The 21,526-nt window shown below is 35.1% G+C and overlaps 1 protein-coding gene across 1 annotated transcript; it reads left to right on the top strand.

Annotated features, from left to right (window-relative positions):
• The first annotated feature begins 18,147 nt into the window (after window positions 1–18,147).
• On the top strand, window positions 18,148–20,871 carry LOC112284375 (leucine-rich repeat protein 1-like). The gene is made up of 8 exons (XM_090252121.1): window positions 18,148–18,374; window positions 18,869–19,095; window positions 19,230–19,301; window positions 19,492–19,549; window positions 19,667–19,752; window positions 19,945–20,016; window positions 20,234–20,305; window positions 20,531–20,871. Exons 2-8 carry the CDS (start codon window positions 18,881–18,883, stop codon window positions 20,601–20,603), a joined length of 648 nt encoding a protein of 215 aa, XP_090108247.1. The 5' UTR covers window positions 18,148–18,374; window positions 18,869–18,880; the 3' UTR covers window positions 20,604–20,871.
• Window positions 20,872–21,526: the final 655 nt, after the last annotated feature.

Genomic DNA, 21,526 nt, shown 5'->3' with positions numbered 1-21,526 from the left:
GTGGCGATGTTCTATAAGACCTCTAATATATGTTGACTTTATAGGATACATGCCTTGACTTACAAGGCAAGTTTTTCTACATGTGGGCTACATAGTTAGCTTGGTCTTCAAGCTAACAACATGTGTGGAAAATGGCCAACTGTTAGGGACATAGTCCTTAGAACCTTCTAGAGATAAGTTTCTAGAACCTTCTAGAAGCAAGTCTCTAGAACCTTCTAAAAGCAAGTCTCTAGAACCTTCTAGAAGCAAGTCTCTAGAACCTTCTAGAAGCTTCTCAGTTAGTAGAAGTTACTTGAGAAGTTTCCTAAATAGGAGTATATATTAGAATCGAGGCTGAAGAGTTCTTCAGTCTCGATAATACATCTCTTGGAGTTCTAGCTCATCTCTCTAATGTTCTTGTATTCATCTGATTAATCTAGTTCTTGCCAAATCTTCTTGAACTTCTTGTTAGATCTCGAGAGTGTATTTCTGTGATCATGACAATTTCTGTGTCCGTGACACTAACTTGTTGACCACGTTTCTAATCCAAAAAGTCAATTAAAGATACCTATAAAGTCAAAGAAACATTTATTAAGCTTTTAAGAAGCATCCATATAAAATATTATAGAATTAACTTAATTTTATCTACTTTTACTTACTTCTATTTATTTATACATATAATTACTGGCTTACATGCATATGTCCTTGACATTACCTCCCCTCCTTTCTAGGGGTGAGTTCCACGAGGAGCGGGCATCATATGTTGAGGAAATGTATGATACGACAAATTATATTCGCCACATACTCTAATCTTTGTTCTTTTCAAAGATGATTGTTAGGGCCTCTCAACCATCAATAATCTCCCATACTAAGGCGGGAAGACCACCCTGTTATTTGATCATTATTGAAGCCTTTATAACTTCCTTCAAATAAAATATTTAGAACATCGATAGGAGTTATTCTTACCTCTAGTAAAATCACCAAACATTGAGAGTCTCTTCTAAGGTCGTGATATCAAACGCATTGTATCTTGCCATCATGTCGATCTTGAAGATCTTCATCTCACTTGCATCATCTTGAAGGTTGTGACAATCATAATGTCTCATTTGGCAGGTCAGCAAACGAAGGCTCTTGAGTCAAATCCGTTGGTTGTTAGTTCTCTATCTCTTCAGCGTCACAATTACAAAGAAGCTACAAATAAAAATTGAAAGTAGAATGTTATCTTGCCTAGATCTTGTTTCTTTTATAAGGAAGGTTTTTATTTTAATTTTGATGGATGTCGTTGATGAAAAGCCTCCATTGCCTTTTTAGCATTTACAAGATTATTCACTGGCTTCCATGTGCGTTTACTAATATCATATCCATGCTAATGGATAAGATATTCTAATTTATTTTTGCATCACCTTGAATCTACGACTTTTTCCACTTCAAACTCTTCATTATTTTCCACTTCTATAGGAGGGGGTGGAGCTTATCTTCTTCTTGGTATGTCTAATGTCTTCTATGGTTCAAAAAGAGATACATGATATACTGAATAGATTTTCATTGACTCCTCTAGGTTTAAATGATATGCAACTGGATTGATTTGTGTAGAAATAGAAAATGGTCCAAGCCTTCAATAATCCAACTTATCAAAAGGACAAGTGGTCTAGATATTGTGACGAAGTAACCATATCTTGTCACCCATGAAGAATGGTAGTTATTCCTTTTGATAGACATTCATATTGACCTTTTGTTGTTCTTGAGCTTCTTTTAATTGCACCTTCATTGTTCCATATAGCTCTGACAAATGAATTGTCAAATCTTTTGTCAAAGGATTATCAACTTTTGAAAAGTCAAAAGTATCAAGTTACAGATGATAACCATAATTGGCAAAGAAAGGCATTTATTTTATAGAAGAATGTACCGTGTTATTGTAAGCAAATTCTGCTAATGGTAAAAGAGTTATCCAATCATCTTATTGGTAGTTGATGGTACATCTTAAATACTGCTCCAAAACTTAATTAATATGCTCCATTTTTCCATCAGTTTGAGGATGGAATGTCGAAGATAGTATTATATCCACTTTTAGAATCTTAAAAAGAGTCCGCCAAAATCTTGATATAAATTGAGTTCTCCTATTTGATATATCCTTGGATAATACATGATAGCGATAGATATTATCAAGAAAGAGGTTAGTTGTTTCTTCACATGTGATGGATTTTGTACATAGTACAAAATATGCCATCTTGGTAAAATGAACTACTATCATGAATATAGAGTCATAAGAACCTGAGATTGGAAGATCTGTGATGAAATCCATAGAAACAGAAGACTATGGTTGTTTTGAAATGGATAATAGCTGAAGAAGTCCGTAAGGTCGATGACGAGGAGTTTTTGAACTTGAGCAAACATCACAAGATTATACAAAATCTTTGACTGCTTTTCACATTTGTAGCCACCAAAAGTCCTTGGATATTAGTTCCAAAGTTTTATTCTATCCAAAATGTCTTGCTGGTGGAAAGTTATGACGAGCTACAAGAACACGTAATCGAACTTCACCTTTTGGAACATGTAGGCATCATTCGAAATATAGTAGATTGTTCATGAATTCAAATTTGGAAGTATTATAAGACTTTGAAGGATTTTTCTTAATATCACGAATAAGAGGGTGTCAAGGACAAGAACTTGATGAAAAAACAATCCAGACAAGTGAGCCTTCACTCAAAGAAAGGTAACAAAATATAAATAAATAAGTATGTATATTGAAAGAGAAACTAGAATGGCTATTGCCAAAAGATAAGAAAACTAGAGACCCTTGAAACTAGACTAGAAGCAAGAAAGGAGTTGACAAGAAAGAAGAGGGCTTCACTCTTGTCTCTATATATACTATCTAACTAGGGACTACATGGCGACATTCTATAGGACCTCCAATATGTGTTGACTTTTAGGACACAAGCCTTGACTTACAAAGCAAGTTTTTCTACATGTGGGTCACATAGTTAGCTTGATCTTTAAGTTAACAACATGTGTGGTACATGGCCAACTTGTTGACCACGTTTCTAATCCAAAAAGTCAATTAAAGACACCTATGAAGTCAAAGTAGTATCTATAAAGCTTCTAGGAAGCTTTCATATTAAATACTATAGAATTAACTTACTTTTACCTACTTTTACTTACTTCTACCTATTTGTATATGTAATTACTAGCTTACATGAGTATGTCCATGACATTACCCCCCTTTCTAGGGATGAGTTCCACGAGGAGTGGTCATCATGTGTTGAGGAAATCTATGATGCGACAAATTGTATTCGCTACATACTCTGATCTTTGTTCTCTTCGATGATGATTGATAGGGCCTCTCAACCATCGATAGTGTCCCATACCAGGGCGGGAAGACCACCCGGTTATTTGATCATTGTTGAGGCCTTCATAACTTCCTTCGAATAAAACATTTGGAACACCATTAGGAGTTGTTCCTACCTCTAACAAAATCACCAAACATCAGGAGTTCCTTTCCAAATCGTGATACCAAACGCATTGGATCTCGCCATCTATTCGAGGAAGAACATGTCGTTCTTGAAGATCTTCATCTCGATTGCATCGTCTTGAAGTTTGTGACAATCATAATGTCTCGTCTGATAGATCAACAAATGAAGGCTCTTGAGTCGAATCTACTGGTTGTTGGTTCTCCATCTCCTAAACGTCACAACTACAAAGAAGCTACGAACAAGGATTGAAAGTAGAATGTTATCTTGCATAGATGTTGTTTCTTTTATAAAGAAGGTTTTCATCTTGATTTTGATGGATGTCGTCGATAAAAAGCCTCCACCGCCTTTACTGCATTTGCAAGATTCTTTATTGCCTCTCATGTACATTCACTAATACCATATCCGTGCCAATGGACAATATATTCTAATTTATTTCGATGTCGCCTTGAATCTAAGACCACTTCTACTTCAAACTCTTCATTATTGTCCACTTCTATAGGAGGAGGTGGAGCTTGTCGTCTTCTTGGTATGTCCACTGTCTTGTATGGTTCAAGAAGAGATACGTCGAATATTGGATGGATTTTCATTAACTTTGATAGATGTAAACGATATGCAACTGGATTGATTTGTGCAGAAATAGAAAATGGTCCTAGCCTTCGATAGTCCAACTTATCATAAGGATGAGTGGTCTTGATATTGCGACGAAGTAGCCATACCTTATCACCCAAGAGGAATGGTGGTTGTTCCTTTCGATAGACATCCGCATTGAACTTTTGTTGTTCTTGAGCCTCTTTTAACTACGCCTTCATCGTTGCATGTAGCTCTGATAAATGAATTGCCAAATCTTTCGCAATACGATTATCAACTTTTGAAAAGTTAAAAGTATCAAGTCGAGGATGACAACCATAATTAGCAAAGAAAGGTGTTTATTTTGTAGAAAAATGTACCGTGTTATTGTAAGCAAACTCTGCCAATGGCAAAAGAGTTGTCCAATCATCTTGTTGGTAGTTAATGGTACATCTTAAATATTGCTCCAAAACTTCATTAACACGCTCCGTTTGTCCATCAGTTTGAGGATGGAATGTCGAAGATAGTTTTATATCCACTTTTAGAATCTTGAAAAGAGTCTGCCAAAATCTTCATACAAATTGAGTTCCCCTATCTGATATAATATCCTTGGATAATCCATGATAGCGATAGATATTGTCAAGAAAGAGCTTAGCTGTTTCTCCACCTGTAATAGATTTTGTACATGGTATAAAATATGCCATCTTGGTAAAACGATCTACTATCACGAATATAGAATCACAAGAACCTGAGATTGGAAGATCCTTGATGAAGTCCATAGAAACAGAAGACCATAGTTGTTCTGAAATAGGTAATGGCTGAAGAAGTCCAAAAGGTTGATGACGAGGAGTTTTCGATCTTGAGCAAAAATCACATGATTGTACAAAATCTTTGACAGCCTTCCACATTTGAGGCCACCAAAAATCCCTAGATATCAGCTCCAAAGTCTTATTATATCTAAAATATCCTACTGCTAAGAAGTCGTGACGAGCTTGAAGAACACGTAAACGTGTTTCTCCTTCTATAACATATAGGCGTCCTTCGAAATAGAGTAGGTTGTTCTTGAATTCAAATTTAGAGGTATCATGAGATTTAGAAGAATTATTCTTGATATCATGAACAAGAGGGTCTGAAGACATACTTAACTGAACTTGCTTAAGAAAAGTTAAATCAACAGTCAATGTTGATTTTATTGCTCGAAGATGAAATTGCTCCAGCTTCAAGAAAACCGTTCTTTCTTGCTCAAAAGCTGCATCTCCTTCTTTTGGTGCAAGATAAGAACGTCTAGACAAGGCATCGGACAAACCTTGTTGTTTTTCTGGCCGATAAGTGATGATGAACTCAAATCTTGATAAAGACATCCTCCAATGAGCTTGACGACAATTTAATACACGTGTTGACATATAATATTCGAGGTTCTTGTGATCCGTATACACAATGATTGGATTGGAAGGGCCTTCTAGATAATGACGCCATTCTTGAATAGAATCCACAATTGCAAGAAGTTCTTTGTCGTGGATCTCATAATTGTTTTCTGCTGCTGAGAATTTTTTTGAATGAAAGGCTACTAGATGAAGTTTGTGATCTATTCCTATTTGTGATAAAACTACACCCAGAGCAAAGTCTGATGCATCTGTTTCCATAAAGAATGCTTTGGAAAAATCAACACAATACAAGATTGGTACAAAAACCTACACTGTCTTCAAAGATTCAAAAGCAACTTCCGCTTCTTGATTCCATTGGAGTTGTCTTTACAAGTCAAACGTGTAAGTGGAGCTACAACTTGAGAGAAGTCTTTGATGAAGATTCAATAGTAGTTAGCAAATCCCAAAAAACATCGGACATCTCTTACCATTTTTGGGATCTTCCAATCTATAATAGTTTGAACTTTCTTAGGATCCATCATAAGTCCATCATTTGAAATGATGTAACCTAAGTAATCAACTTGAGTAGTGTGGAATATACACTTTTCTATCTTGGCATAGAGTCCTGCAACTCTTAATTTTTGTAAGACACGACGAATATGAAGTTCATGTTCTTTTGGATTCTTAAAATAGATCACGATGTGGTCTAGATAATAGACCACAAAATCGTCCAAAAACTCTCAAAAAACATCATTTATTAGATGTTGAAAAGCTGCTGGTGCATTTGTAAGTCCAAAAGGCATGATGTTGTATTCAAAATGTCCATACCTAGTTCGAAACTCAGTCTTCTATTCATCTCCTTCTTTGATGCGTACTAGATTATATGCTTTCTGAAGATCTATTTTTGTATAGATCTTAGCTTGATTCAACTGATCAAGAAGTCCAGATATTAAAGATAGTGGATACCTATTCTTGATGGTAATCTTGTTGAATCCTTAATAATCAACACACATCTGCAATGATCCATTTTTTTTCTTCACAAATAGAATTGGAGCTCCTGTCGGAGATTTAGAATGGCGTATGAAATTTTTGGCTAGATTTTCTTCAATGTACTCCTTGAGTTCAGTCAATTCATTTTGTGATAAATTGTAGATTGGTCCAAATGGTGGTTGTGTTCTTTCTTGAAGGTCAATTGAGCAATCATAGGGACGATGTTCAAGGAGTGTATCTGCATTCTTTTTTTTGAATACATCTTGAAATTCTTGATATTGGCTTGGAATGCCACTTGAAGTCTTTTTACCAGTAGGAACAGCTGTGGCATAAATAATATATAGTGATTCTTTCACAACAACATGTAAGAAAGCTTTTGCATCTATAAATATGGATTTAATTGAACTGGACTTATGACTCTCTACTACACTGTTAGTTATACTTTTAGAGAAAGTAAGAGTTCGAGAAATCCAATCTATTTGAGGGTTGTATTTTTCTAACCACGATAAACCTAAAATGATTGGATTAGAGGGAGATCTAATAATATTAAATACTACAAAACTATTATGACCATTGATTATTACTTCTATAGGAAGGGTTTCGTGAGTAATATCTCCTGAAGACAATGGACGACCATCTATGACTTCTACATGAATAGGTTTAGTTTTCTTTACTAAAGATATGCTATGTCTTTTAGTAAATTCTTCATCTAAAAAACATGCTGAGGCTCCTGAATCTAACAAGGCAGAGACTTTGTAATGTTTAGGTTCTAAAATAATATTTAATGTAAAACAAGGAGAGGGCTCTGAGGAGAGAATAAGACCTTTACTAGATGTTGTGCTAGGTTCCAGCCACATGGTCTCTATTGTAGCTGGACAAACTCCTTTTCCGACATATTGTCTTCTTTCACAGCCATACTCCTCATTTTGTGATTGCGTCGTTTCTTTGGACAATGTTGGACAGTGTACTTTGGTTCTCCACAATATAAACATAATCCTTCTTGGCGACGATGAGTCTTTTCTTGCTCAGTAAGAAGTTTGAAATGTACTGCATCAATTTGCATATCCTCTACTTCCGAATGTATGTGTTGAAGAGGTATTGGTGTTGCCATTGAATTATAGTAACGTTGAGGTCTACTTGTACGGTTCTCCGATCGGAATTCAAAAAGGTGATTGTCGTACTTCACAACAAAGTCAATTGCTTGACTTAATGTTTGAGGAACAGGTAAGTTGAGCATTGATTTTTTTACCTCACATTGTAATCCATAGAGAAATTGGCTAATAAATGCAACATCATCCTACTTGATATCAGTTGCAAGTTGTCAAAATTGTGAAGCATACAATATTACTAATTGATTGCCTTGTCGTAAAATATGGATCTTATTGGTTACAACACGAATTATATCATGTTTTCCATACATGGATCAAAACTCCACCAGAAAAATCTCTAGATTATCTAATATTGGATCTCGTCGTTCAAGAAAAGATGAAAACCATGATAGTGCTGAACTTGAAAGAAATGTACCAATGAATCTAACTTGCGATCCCGGAGTTGGATAGCTTTGGGATTGAAGTTCAATCTTAAGTTGGACTGGGGTTGAAGTTGCACTTGATTGATAAATCCTCGAAACTTGGATCTGGTGCCATCAAACTTCTTGAGTAGGGTAATTCTTGGTTCTCTAGTATTGGAAGGGCGTTCCATCATAAGAGAAAGGATATGATTTGGTGCAGATGTTGAAGCAGCTCCAACCATTTCTATATCTTCACTTCCTGCCAATCTTGTTGTTCTTTGTGGTGGTAAATTGAGTTGATGCATCACAAGCATTAACTCCTTCAATTGCTTTTGCATTTGTGTCATTGCATTCTTCATTTCAGCAAGTTCTGCTATGATAATACTAAGAAAAGAGAAGATGTCTAATATTGCTTAAGACAAATAGAAGAGAGGACTTGAGAACAAAGAAAATACTAAGGACAATATCAGTTTAGAAGAGGGTAATCCACAACTTCTAATATGCTTATATCTTATCAAAAAAAAGGGGTAATCCATTTTAATCAAGATTAAACAAAACTCTGATATTATAGGTGTACTCTTGTCAATCTGTCAAGAACAAGAACTCAATGAAAAAACAATCCAGACAAGTGAACCTTCATTCAAAGAAAGGTAACAAAATATAAATAAATAAGTATGTATATTGAAAGAGAAACTAGAATGGCTGTTGCCAAAAGATAAGAAAACTAGAAATCCTTGAAACTAGACTAGAAGCAAGAAAGGAGTTGACAAGAGTGAAGAAGGCTTCACTCTTGTCTCTATATATATTATCTAACTAGGGGCTATATGGCGACATTCTATAGGACCTCCAATATGTGTTGACTTTGTAGGACACATGCTTTGACTTACAAGGCAAGTTTTTCTACGTGTAGGCCACATAGTTTGCTTGATCTTCAAGCTAACAACATGTGTGGCACATAGCCAACTTGTTGACGACGTTTCTAATCCAAAAAATCAATTAAAGATACCTAAGAAGTCAAAGCAATATCTATGAAGCTTCTAGGAAGCTTTCATATTAAATACTATAGAATTAACTTATTTTTACTTACTTTTACTTATTTCTACCTATTTGTATATGTAATTACTAGCTTACATGAGTATGTCCATGACGGAGGGTCAGAAGACATACTTGATTGAACTTACTTATTGAAAGTTGAATCAACAATTAGTGTTGATTTCATTGCTTAAAAATGGAGATGCTCTGACTTCAAGAGAATTGTCCATTGGTGATGGAAATTAGCATCTCCTTCCTTTGGTACAAGGTAAGATCGTCTAAACAGTACATCCGACAAACCTTATTATTTACCTAGTCGATAAGTAATCTTGAATTCAAATCTTCATAAACACATACTTCAACAGGCTTGGCGACGATTTAAAACACGTCTTGATATAAAATATTCAAGATTCTTGTGATTTGTATATACAGTGACTAGGCTAAAAGTACCTTCTAGATAATGGCACCATTCTTGAAATGAATCCACAAATGCAAGAAGTTCTTTTTCATGGATCTTATAATTGATCTTGGTTGCTGAAAATTTTTTGGAATGAAAAGCTATTCAACGATGTTTATCATCTATTCTCATTTGTGACAATACAACACTCAAAGCAAAGTTTGATGCATGTATTTCCATAAAAAATGGCTTAAAAAAATCAACGCAATACAAGATTGGTGCAGAAACAAAGATTGTCTTCAAAGCTTTAAATGCTACTTTTGCTTCTTAATTCGATTGAAATTTGTCTTTATAAGTCAAACGTGTAAGTGGAGCTACAATTTGATAGAAGTCTTTGATGAAGATCCGATAGTAGTTGACAAATCCCAAAAAGCATTGGACATCTCTTATCGTTTTTGAGATCTTCCAATCTATAATAGTTTGAACTTTTTTAGGATCTATCATAAGTCCATCATTTAAAATGATGTATCCTAAGAAGTTGACTTGAGTAGTATGAAATACACACTTTTCTAACTTAACATAGAGTCTCGCATCTGTTAATTTTTGTAATACATGAAGAATGTAAAATTCATGTTCTTTTGAGTTCTTAAAAGAGATTAAGATGTTGTCTAGATAACAGACAACAAAATCATCTAAAAACTCCCAAAAGACATCATTCATTAGATGTTGGAATATTGCTAGTACATTTGTAAGTCCAAAAGGCATGACGTTGTATTCAAAATATCTATACCTTGTTTGAAATGCAGTCTTCTATTCATCTTTTTTTTTGATGCGTACTAGATTGTATGCTTTTCATAGATCTATTTTTGTATAGATCTTAGCTTAATTCAAATGATCAAGGAGTCCATATATAAAAGGTAGTGGGTATCTATTCTTGATGGTGATTTTGTTGAGTCCTTGATAATCGACACATATTTGCAATGATTTATCTTTTTTATTTAGAAATAAAATTAGAGCTCTTGCTGGTGATTTAGAATGGCGTATGAAGTTCTTGGCTAGATTCTCTTCAATATACTCCTTTAGTTTAGCCAACTCGTTTTGTAATAAATTGTAGATTGGTCCAAATGGCAGTTGTGCTCCTTTTTGAAGATCAATCCATAATTTTCTTCTCAAATACATCTTGAAAATCTTAATATTGGCTTAGAATGTCAATTGAAGTCTTTCCACCAATAGAAATATGTGTGGCATAAATGACACAAGGTGATCTTTCTTTTGCAATATGCAAAAAAGCTCTTATACCTATAAATACAGATTTAATTGTATTAGACTTATGACTTTCTACTACATTAACTACGTTCTTAGTTATATTTTTAAAAAAATCAAGACTACGAGAAGTCCAATTTATTTTAGGGTTATATTTTTCTAGCCATAATAAACCTAAAATGATTGAATTAGAGGGAGATTTAATGATATTAAATATTACAAAGCTACTATGGCCATTAGTTGCTACTTCTGTAGGAAGGGTTTCATGAGTAACATCTCGTGAAGACAACGAACGACCATCTATGACTTCTACATGAATAGGTTTAGTTTTTTTCACTAAAAATATGCTATGTCTTTTAGCAAATTCTTCATCTAAGAATCATGATAAGGCTCGTGAATCTAACAAAGCAAAGGCTTTGTGATGTTTAGGTCCTAGATTAACATTTATTGTAAAACATGGAGAGGGCTCTGAGGAGAGAATAGGACCTTTACTAGGTATTGTACAAGGTTTCAGCCGCACGGTCTTCATTGTAGTTAAACAAATTCGTTTTTTGACATGCTATTTTTTTTAATCATCGTTGTCGTATTATAACATGACCATATGGTGAAAGATAATAATATAGATCTTATTATAGAAGAGGCAAGTTAAAAGAATAAGTAGAAAAATATGGATAAAAGATAGAAAGGTAGTAAAACTTTTAATAGTAATGTTGCCCTTTTAAAAAAAATAGCTTCTACTTACTTTGTAGGGTCAAAAATAAGAAAAAATAAGATAGATTGGAAAAATAAATGATATCGACATATTAAGGAGGAAGTTAAGAGTAAATTCTAGCAAAAATTACCTAGAAAAACTAGATATTGATATCCAAAGAAGACCGATTATCAACTTGGGTCGAAATCAGATCCTAAGGCACAAAATTGAGTACCTATGGCAACTCGGGGATTCTTTTTTAGATTCGAAGAGTGGGATTAGAGAAGAAACTTAATAAGGTTTCAATGAGCATTAGATTTGGATGATTTGGATTTGTATTGACTTTATAAAAGCTTTACAAAATTAAGGTTTATTTTGGATGACTTGGATTTTGTGAAATAAAATAAGGTTTATGTTTTGAGTGATTTCAAGAATTTTGTAATAGATCTATAGATGAAATTTCGTAGATTAATGGTTATAGATATGCTTAATGTGTGTTATAAATTTGAGCTCGATCTAATAGTTGAATTGAGGATTATTGAGATTTAAGTGAATTAAGGTCTCAAAAATTAGAATTTTAGGTCTAGTAAGGGTTTTTAAGATTTCTTACAATCTACTAATTGGATTGAAGTGAAATTTAGGTGAAAGGATATGAAACTTATTTTTCTATATGTATGAATATTTTGAGTTCAATCGAAGGATGAAAAAGAGAGATATCGGCTTTGGGAGATTGGCATCAAGGTTGGGGAAGGAGGCTGGCCAATACCCGAGCACGTATTTGAAATTATCCTCTATTTGGTAATTTCGATCATTTTTAAAATTTTTGTACTTGTTTTTAACTTAGTTGTTAAAAAGGTTACTAAAATTTGAGTTAAGATCAACGGTTCATTTATTAGTTATTGAAGTATAATTTTGTTGTAGAAATTACTAGGATTTGGTTAGGATTTGGTTAGGGTTTGATTTAGGATTAGGGTGTGGTTTAGGATTTAGGGTTTGGTTAGGATTTGATTTAGGATTTAGGATTTGATTTACGATTTAAGGTTTGATTATGATTTGATTTAGGATTTACGATTTTATTTGAATTTATTTAGGATTTAAGATTTAGTTAGTTTTTGGCCTAAAGTTTGAATGAAGTCCAATAAGATTTCAACTAGGATTAAATTAAGATAGAATTGAGAAATATTTGAGATATGTTTGTAATCATTCTAATACTTCTTTAAGATTTCTTATTATTTCTTTGGAATTCCTTTGAGGTTTCTCTAAATTTGATTAAAACTTGTTAGCATTGTTAGTGTTCTATTAGAATTAAGATTTTGTTGTTGCAATTTCCATTCTATTTTCCATAGCCAAGTGCCCGAAGCATTCTCAAGCAAGACTTCACGTATTATGACAATGTACTCTTCATTTTATAGTTGCATCACTTCTTTGGGCAATGTTGAGCAGTGTGCTTAGGTTCTCCACAATATAAGTACAATCCTTCTTGACGACAATGAGTCTTTTCTTGCTCAATAAGAAGTTTGAAATGTACATCAATTTACATATCTTCTACTTCCAAATGTATGTGTTGAATAGATATTGGTATTGCCATTGAATTATAATAACGTTGAGGTCCACTTATACGGTTCTCAAATCAAAATTTAAAAAGTCGATTGTTGCACTTTAGAGCAAAGTCAATTGCTTGACTCAATGTTTGAGGATCAGGTAAGTTGAGCATTAATTTTTTTTATCTCATATTGTAATCTGTAGAAAAATTGGCTAACAAATGTAGCATCATTCCATTTGATATCAGTTGCAAGTTATCAAAATTGTGAAGCATACAATATTATTGATCGAATCCCTTATCGCAGAATATGGATCTTGTTGGTTGCAACACAAATTACATCATGTTTTCCATACATGGATGAAAATTTTACCAAAAAAGCCTCCTAATTATCCGATATTGGATCTCATCGTTCAAAAAAAGATGAAAACCATGATAATACTGAATCTGAAAGAAGCGTACCAATGAATCTAACTTGCGATCCTGGAGTTGGATAGCTTTGGGGTTGAAGTTCAATCTCAAGTTGTACTTGATTGATAAATCCTCTCAACTTTGATGTTGTGCCATCAAACTTCTCGGGTAAGATAATTCTAGGTTCTCTAGTATTGGAAGGGAATTCCACGATAGGAGAAGAAACATGATTTGATGCAGATGTTGAAGCAGCTCCAATCATTTCTATATCTTCACTTCTGACTAATCTTGTTGCTCCTCGTGGAGGTAAATTGAATTGATGCATTGTAAGCATTAACTTCCTCAATTGCTCTTGCATTTGTGCCATTGCACTCTTCATTTTGGCAAGTTTTGCCATGATAACACTTAGAAAAAAAAGATGTTTATTATCGCTCAAGACAAATAGAAGAGAGGACTTGAGAACAAAGAAAATACTAAAGACAATATCAGTTTAGAAGAGCATAATCTGCAACTTCTAATATGCTTATGTCTTATCAAGAAAAGGGAATAATCCACTCTTAATCAAGATTAGACAAAGCTCTGATATTGTAAATATAATCTTGTCAATCTCTCAAGGACAAGAACTTGATAAAAGAAAAATAAACAAGTGAGACTTCTCTCAAAGAAAGATGAAAAAATAGAAATAACTCAATATGTATATTAAGAAAGAAACTAGAATGGCTATTGCCAAAAGATAAGAAAACTAGAGACCCTTGAAATTAGACTAGAAGCAAGAAAAGAATTGACAAGAGTGAAGTGGACTTCACTCTTGTCTTTATATATACTATTTAACTAGGATCTTCGTGGCAATGTTCTATAGGACCTCTAATATGTCTTGACTTTGTAGGACACATGCCTTAACTTACAAGGCAAGTTTTTCTATATGTGGGCCACATAGTTAACTTGGTCTTCAAGCTAACAACATGTGTAGCACATGGCCACTTGTTGATCACTTTTTTAATCCAAAATGTCAATTAAAGACACCTATAAAGTCAAAGCAACGTCTATTAAGCTTCTAAGAAGCTTTCATACAAAATATTATAGAATTAACTTACTTTTACCTACTTTTACTTACTTCTATTTATTTATAGAGGTAATTATTGGCTTAACTGTGTATGTCCATGACAACATGATGTAAAGTAATACTCATATATATATATATATATATATATATATATATTTTCTTTACATATACCATTCAACTACCTAAATCTGTTTCATATCTACATCAATCAATCAAACAAATAAAACATAAGTAATTCCAAACATTACTATTTCATTATCACCATATTTTTTTTTTCTTTTTTTTCTTTTAATAATAATTTGGTGATCTTTTTTCTTTGAACCACTAAAAAAAGGGCCATTATCTTCATAAAATCCAATCAAAAACTTTGTCTTTAAACTTGCAAGTCTCTTACAAATATCTCCAAACTTTGGTTGTTGTAAAGGATTAAAATGCCAACATTCTTCAATCAATTGAGCCAATTCATCAAAATTTGATGGTAACTCTGGTCTTCTTCTTTCTCTTATCTTTTTCAATATTTTTTTTTGTTTATAAATTCTAAAAAATAATTCTTTTCTTAAAAGAATCTTTGAACATATCATTACATATGCTTCAAAAGCACATGTTATCATTACCTTGTCAATAGATATAATATATTCAAAGGGACACCAAGATAAATTTGAATATATTATCAATTTACTCGGATATGATATTAGTGAATGCACATGGGAGTCAGTAAAGAATCTTGCAAATGCAGCAAAGGCGGTCGAGGCTTTTCATCGATGACATCTATCAAAATTAAAATAAAAACCTTCTTTATAAAGAAACAAGATCTAGACAAGATAAAATTCTACTTTCAATCCTTGTTCGTAGCTTTTTTTTAGTTGTGATGCTAAAAAGATAGAGAACCAACAACTTGTGGATTTGACTAAAGAACCTTTGTTTGTTGACCTACTAGACAAGACATTATAATTATTACAACCTTCAAGACGATGCAATCAAGATGAAGATCCTCAAGATCGACATATTTTTCCTTCAATAGATGGCAAGATACAATGCGTTTGGTATTACAATCTTGGAAGAGACTCTCGATGTTTGGTAATTTTATTAGAGGTAGAACAACTCCTAACAATGTTCCAAATGTTTTATTTGAAGGAAGTTATGAAGGCCTCAACAATGATCAAATAACAAGGTGGTCTTCTCGCCTTGATATGGGGACACTATTGATGGTTGACAGGCCCTATCAACCATCTTTCAAGAGAATAAAGATCTGAATATGTCGCAAATATAATTCGTCGCATCATAGATTTCTTCAATATAAGATGACCGCTCCTTGTGGAACTCGTCCTTAGAAGGGGGAGTAATGTCATGGACATACACATGTAAGCCAATAATTACCTCTATAAATAGATAGAAGTAAGTAGAAATTGTTAAAATTAAGTTAATTCTATAATATCTTATGTAGAAGCTTTTTAGAAGCTTAATAGACGTTGCTTTGACTTTATAAGTGTCTTTAATTGATATTTTGGATTAGAAAAGTGATCAACAAGTTAGCCATGTGCCACACATGTTGTTAGCTTGAAGACCAAGCTAACTATGTGGTCCACACATAGAAAAACTTGCCTTGTAAGTCAAAGCATGTGTCCTACAAAGTCAAGACATATTAGAGGTCCTATAGAACATCGCCACGAATCCCCTAGTTAAATAGTATATATAAAGACAAGAGTGAAGCCCACTTCACTCTTGTCAATTCTTTTCTTGCTTCTAGTCTAATTTCAAGAATCTCAAGTTTTCTTATCTTTTGACATTAAATCATTCCAAATTTTTTTTATATATACGTACTTTCTTAATTCTATTTTTTTACTCTTTCTTTGACATGGATTTCATTGGTTTATGTATCATCTTTTCGTTCTTGTCCTTGACACAACCATCTCTTCATTTTCAACTTGTAAGATAGAATATTTTTGATAGGTTGGCAACCTATTGTCAACCAATTTTGATATTTTGTGCTTAGAAATTGGTTTGGAGCTTAGCGGAAATAATATTAAATTATGAATAATATAAACAATTAACTACACTTCAAATTGATATATGTGAAATATCAAAAATCAATTTTTATATTAGTGGAGTTGTATATATGCCATCGTTGATTTTGTATTGACCAATGAGAGAATCGTTAGAGCAAAATTAGAAGATGGAAGATATATGAAATATTGTTTGGAGATGAGTATAAATAAAGAAGAATGGTGGCAAAAATCCAACTTGAATATGATGGATTACTTATAATTGGAAGTCTTAGTATTTGTGGTCTCATCCATACCTTTATATTCATAGATAGCACAAAATTAGGTTAATTTTAGTAGCATTTATAGATGTTACACATTACAATTTTGTAAAAGTTGAATTCTTGGTTTTGTAACACACCACTAATCAAAATAGGTAGGCTTATATGTCCAAACTAAGTCAAAGAGAATCTTCAACTAAATATTTATATAAATTTTATTTTTAGACCAAATTGTATGAAACACTTGGAATCCTCATGATTTCTATTTTTTTATGTAGGAGTATTTTTTTTTCCCATTTTCACACCTATTAGATGTATGCTAAAATACTTAAGTTATTGGAAATGGATTGTCTATCTTTAATCAATCATTTTTACAATCTAATGCAAATAAACAAACCAAAATGAAAGTATCACAAGAAGAAGATAAATGAAGAAAGCATGTCAGATGCTTAAATATTCCCAAAAAAGACTATTTTAATCTATAAAAATAGAAAAAATATTAAAAAATAAATATGAAATATAAAGTCTTTAGAATCTTATAAGAAGAAGACAAAGAAGAAAAGGCTCAGACAGAGGGATTAAACACACTTCAAGGAGGTTGAAGAAAGAAGAAAAGATATATGTTTCTATTTTTATTATATATATTTTCTGACATCAAAGTTTTTTTTTTTTTTTTTTTTTTTTTTTGGTTGGTTTCGTCATTGAATGAATGAAGGAAGGGTCATATATTCCCTGAGAAGTGGGGGTGACCGACACGTGGCGGGAGGGACAAAGAAGGCAACGGGTGACCAGGGGTGGGGCTGGGGCTTCCCTCCCTCCCATGGAAAGGAAGGAAGGAGCGCCATTCAAAGCAGCCCCCGTTCCATTCAATTCAATTCAATTCAACTCTCTTTTTAATTCAATTCAATTCAATTCAACTCTCTTTTTAATTCAATTCAACTCTCTTTTTAATTCAATTCCCACACATGCCCCCGTTCTGATTGCAGACATGCCCCCCCCGTCCCTCCCTCTGACGCCCCCTTCCTTCCATAAGATGGATTGCCATGGATTCCCCACCCCCACCAGTCCTCGTGCAACCCAGCCAGGCTTGTCCGAGAGAGAGACGTGAAGAGCGAAAGAGAGACGCAGAGAGATTGAGAGATATTAGCTTAGCTTTAGCTTTGAGGGGTGGGGGTGCTCTGGTTAGAGTGTGTGTGTGAAGGAAGTTGTTGTATCTTTTCATCTTTTCCCTTTCCTTTTCCTTTATTTCTTGCATTCCAGGACGATCCTGGTGGGTCTTGATGATGGGTTAGTCGTACCCACCGCAACGAGGTGGTGGTGACAGAGGAGGCATGATGGATGGATGGATGAAGATGGATGAAGGGATGGGTAAATTGGAGTAATTGTGTTTTGTGATTAATTAGAGGGCTAATCTTAATCTTAATCTTAAGGGCGATGATGAAGGTGAAGATGAAGAAGGGGTAAGAAGAGAGGGCAATCAAGTCATGGATGGGTAACACTCTCACACTCTTCCTGCCCCCGTCCCCCCCCCCCCCCCCCCCCCTCTTTGCCTCTCTCTCGCCGTACCTACTGCTGGGCTGCGCTGGGTCTCTTCCTCCTCCTCCCTCAGATTTGTGCTGCTGCTGCTGTAGTTGTTGTTGTACCTGCTGGGCTCGGGGAAGAAGAAGAACAACAACAAGACCGAGACCTTCTTTTGATTGTGTGTGGAAGAAGAAGACCAGCATTATTATTGCAGCACAGCACAGCGCCACACAGATTTCACTCGCTGCACCGCTTTGGGGTTGCTTGCTCGCTTGCTTGCTCGCTTGCTTGCTTGCATGCTTGCTGCAGCTGTGTAAGCTTCATCCCTCCCTCCTGTTCTCTGTTCTTCTACTCTCTCTCTCGCTCTCTCTCCCTCTCCCTCCCTCCCTCCCGCCCTCCTTGCGATCGTCTCTTGTGTTGCTGCAGTTGCCTAGACTAGACTTCTCGCTGTGTCGTCTTCCTTCCCAACTTTGTTTTCGCTGGGTTTGGATGTAACAAGGGGTTGTTTTTGTTGTTGCTATTAGTGTTGTTGGGTTGATTACCCTCTTTGGGTAGTGGTGTCACTGGGTGGTCGATGATAGTCTTGTGTTGGACGCGTGAGTGTGTGTTTGTGGGTGGTAGTTGGTTTTTGTGAGGGCGGTTTCTTTCGTGGGTCCTGGATTTGCTTTGAAATTACTTTTGAGATCATGTGGTGGAATTTGGAGTGTTTTTGTCTGCCAGTTTAGAGTGAGATTACTAGATTTTGTGTTTTTTGAATGATGCTGCTGTTGTGGGTTGTTGATGTATTTTTCTTCTCTTGTGGTGTAGGCTTTGCTGAAAATGGAGAACTCAGGTGGAAGATTGGTTTTGTATGCATTGTTGGTTGGCGCTCTTCTACCTGCCGCACTTGCTAACTCTGAAGGAGATGCGCTGTATGCTCTCCGCCGGAGTTTGACTGATCCATCGAATGTGTTGCAAAGCTGGGATCCTACCTTGGTCAATCCTTGCACCTGGTTCCATGTGACGTGTGACGGCCAAAATCGAGTCATCCGAGTGTACGTACAACATTTTACCCTACCCGATCTGTGCACCAAGGCACCTTCCAATTCACTCCATGTGCTCTATTGAACAACGCTTGGTGGGTGAATTACTATACAGGCCATCTATTAAGCGGTTTCTGCTTGTACAGGGATCTTGGGAATGCTCGCCTGTCCGGCTCTTTGGTCTCTGAACTTGGAGCACTTCAGAACCTGCAGTACCTGTGAGTTATGAAAGATTGTTCTTTCACTCGTAACATTGTTCACAATTACGCGTCTTGTATTGTGGACACTTTCTATCCATGATGCACATTGCTGCAACCTTTAATACCGATGTAGTAATTGAGAAGGTAAGATTAAGGATATGTTTATGAGAAACAATAACACTTCTCTGGAAAATCTCAATGTGGTCAGGGAGTTGTACAAGAACAGCCTCACTGGTCACATTCCCTCGGAACTTGGCAAGTTGAAGGTAAGCTTTAATGTGGACCTCACAAATCATGGTTTTTAATCAGTTCCTAGTCGCGTGAACTTTAACAACAACGTTTTTCTGACCTTCATTTGGCTGTACTCTGCTGGTATCCTGAAGTCTCTCGTGAGTTTGGACTTGTACCACAACAATTTTACAGGCTCCATTCCTCGCTCTCTTGGAAAGCTATCCAATCTGGCATTTCTGTGAGTCACTAATACTCATTACTTTGCTTTAGAATTTCCTGTGGTTTTGGGAACCTTCAACTCGGCCCTGGCTGTTTTATGTTCTTTTAATTTGATTAGCGAGATGGTTCGATTTATGTAGCAGAATGTTCAAATTCTGGTGTTTCTATTTTCCTTTACAAGGTTTTAATGAAGGCTTGATACTGGCTTCAGACGTCTGAACAATAACAAGCTGACTGGTCGTATTCCACGTGAATTGACGTCAATCACCACCCTCAAAGCTGTGTAAGTCATTTTTATGAACCCATTTTGGACTACGACCACGACCCAATAGGCCTGGTTTCTCGGTTTTGATGTATTGCTAGGAAATTTTCCTACTTAACAACATTTCATTTGCTTGGATTTTATGATGCATGTTACGAAATGTATTCTTATATAGTTCTTAGCAACATGGACATTACAGTCAGTAATTTCTTTTTACTCGTTGTAACGTGAATTGTAGCGATTTTTCAAACAATGACTTGTGCGGCACAATTCCGGTCACGGGCTCTTTCAGTCATCTTCAAGCCAAGAGGTGTGTTCCCCCTTTGTCGAAGAAAGGCGCTTTTTCAGTTACTGGTTCTTGCGTTATCTTATTCGTTTTGCATGGATCATCTCAAATTTCACTGAGCCTATGCACATTATATTTGAAATTGATCTGTTTAATATTCAATTCTATGTAACTATATGTGTCAATGTTATATAATTCTAGTTTTCCAATTTTCTAACAAGAGATGGGTTTGTGTTGGGATGTTTGTAGCTTTGATAACAACCCTCGTCTGAATGGACCTGAGCTTGAGGGCTTCGTTCCTTACGAGATGTCTTGCCACTAAAGAACTCAGATTGCCTGGCTACTAGTGACGAATTTTTTTGGTTTCCTTTCGTGGCTTGCTTTTCTCCAAGAGTACCTTTGATTAGCGGGGAAAGATGCCGACTCTTGTTAGCTTGACAAGGACCATGGGAGCTTACCTTGAGCTGTCCCAATATCCTGAGCAGGAATATTTGAAGGAATCAAGGAAAGGTTAGACTTCCAGTGGACAAGCTTAGAGAAGAAATGTAAGACGGTGAAAATGGTTGAATGCCAACTTTATTACTCTCTAATAGTGTTGATCGTATTCCATTCGTTTGGTTTGATGTCCATTTTTTCTGTCCCTTCGGTTTCACTTTGTTATAGACTTGTTTCCGTGACACTACTTTCGTCTCCATGACACTGATGTACACAAGGAGTGGAGTCAGTTTGGAAATAGTTCGATTGAAAATCCCTCCCATTTGTAGAGAAGTGGGCTTGCCTCAAAGACTTCACACTACACATTGATGTCGAACTTCGAGGATCGTACTTGAATGTTACAACTACAAAGTTAGATAAGACCTTTGGGCACAAAAGTTTTTTCTCTTTCTTCTTTTTTCTCTTTTCTTTTCCAAACCTCGAGACCAATCCGAAATCAAAGCTTTTCCTCGGAAGTAAAACTAACTCATGTTTGTATCATAGGTGCGTCAGCTTTCACCCTTTTTGACAAGTGGCCTTAGTCCAGGTAAGTAGTCGAAATAATTACCATACCAAGATCGTAACCTGGTGGCTTATCTGCATTAATGAAAGTACAAATCATTATGACTCTTGCCAGTCCATTTGACTATGTTCATCAGCATTTACACATAACGGCCGAGCTTGTTACTTAATATCACATCATCTTTTAACAACATCAACGTCATAAACTGACGATGACTGAAATCTATAAATTCAAAGGTGACGCGTGTA

The sequence above is a fragment of the Physcomitrium patens genome, chromosome 7 (genome assembly GCF_059467195.1).
Source record: "Physcomitrium patens ecotype Gransden chromosome 7, ASM5946719v1, whole genome shotgun sequence".
Lineage (NCBI taxonomy): Eukaryota > Viridiplantae > Streptophyta > Bryopsida > Funariales > Funariaceae > Physcomitrium > Physcomitrium patens.
The sequence above is the reverse complement of the archived record's forward strand: the minus strand, read 5'-3'. Positions and strand labels throughout refer to the sequence as shown.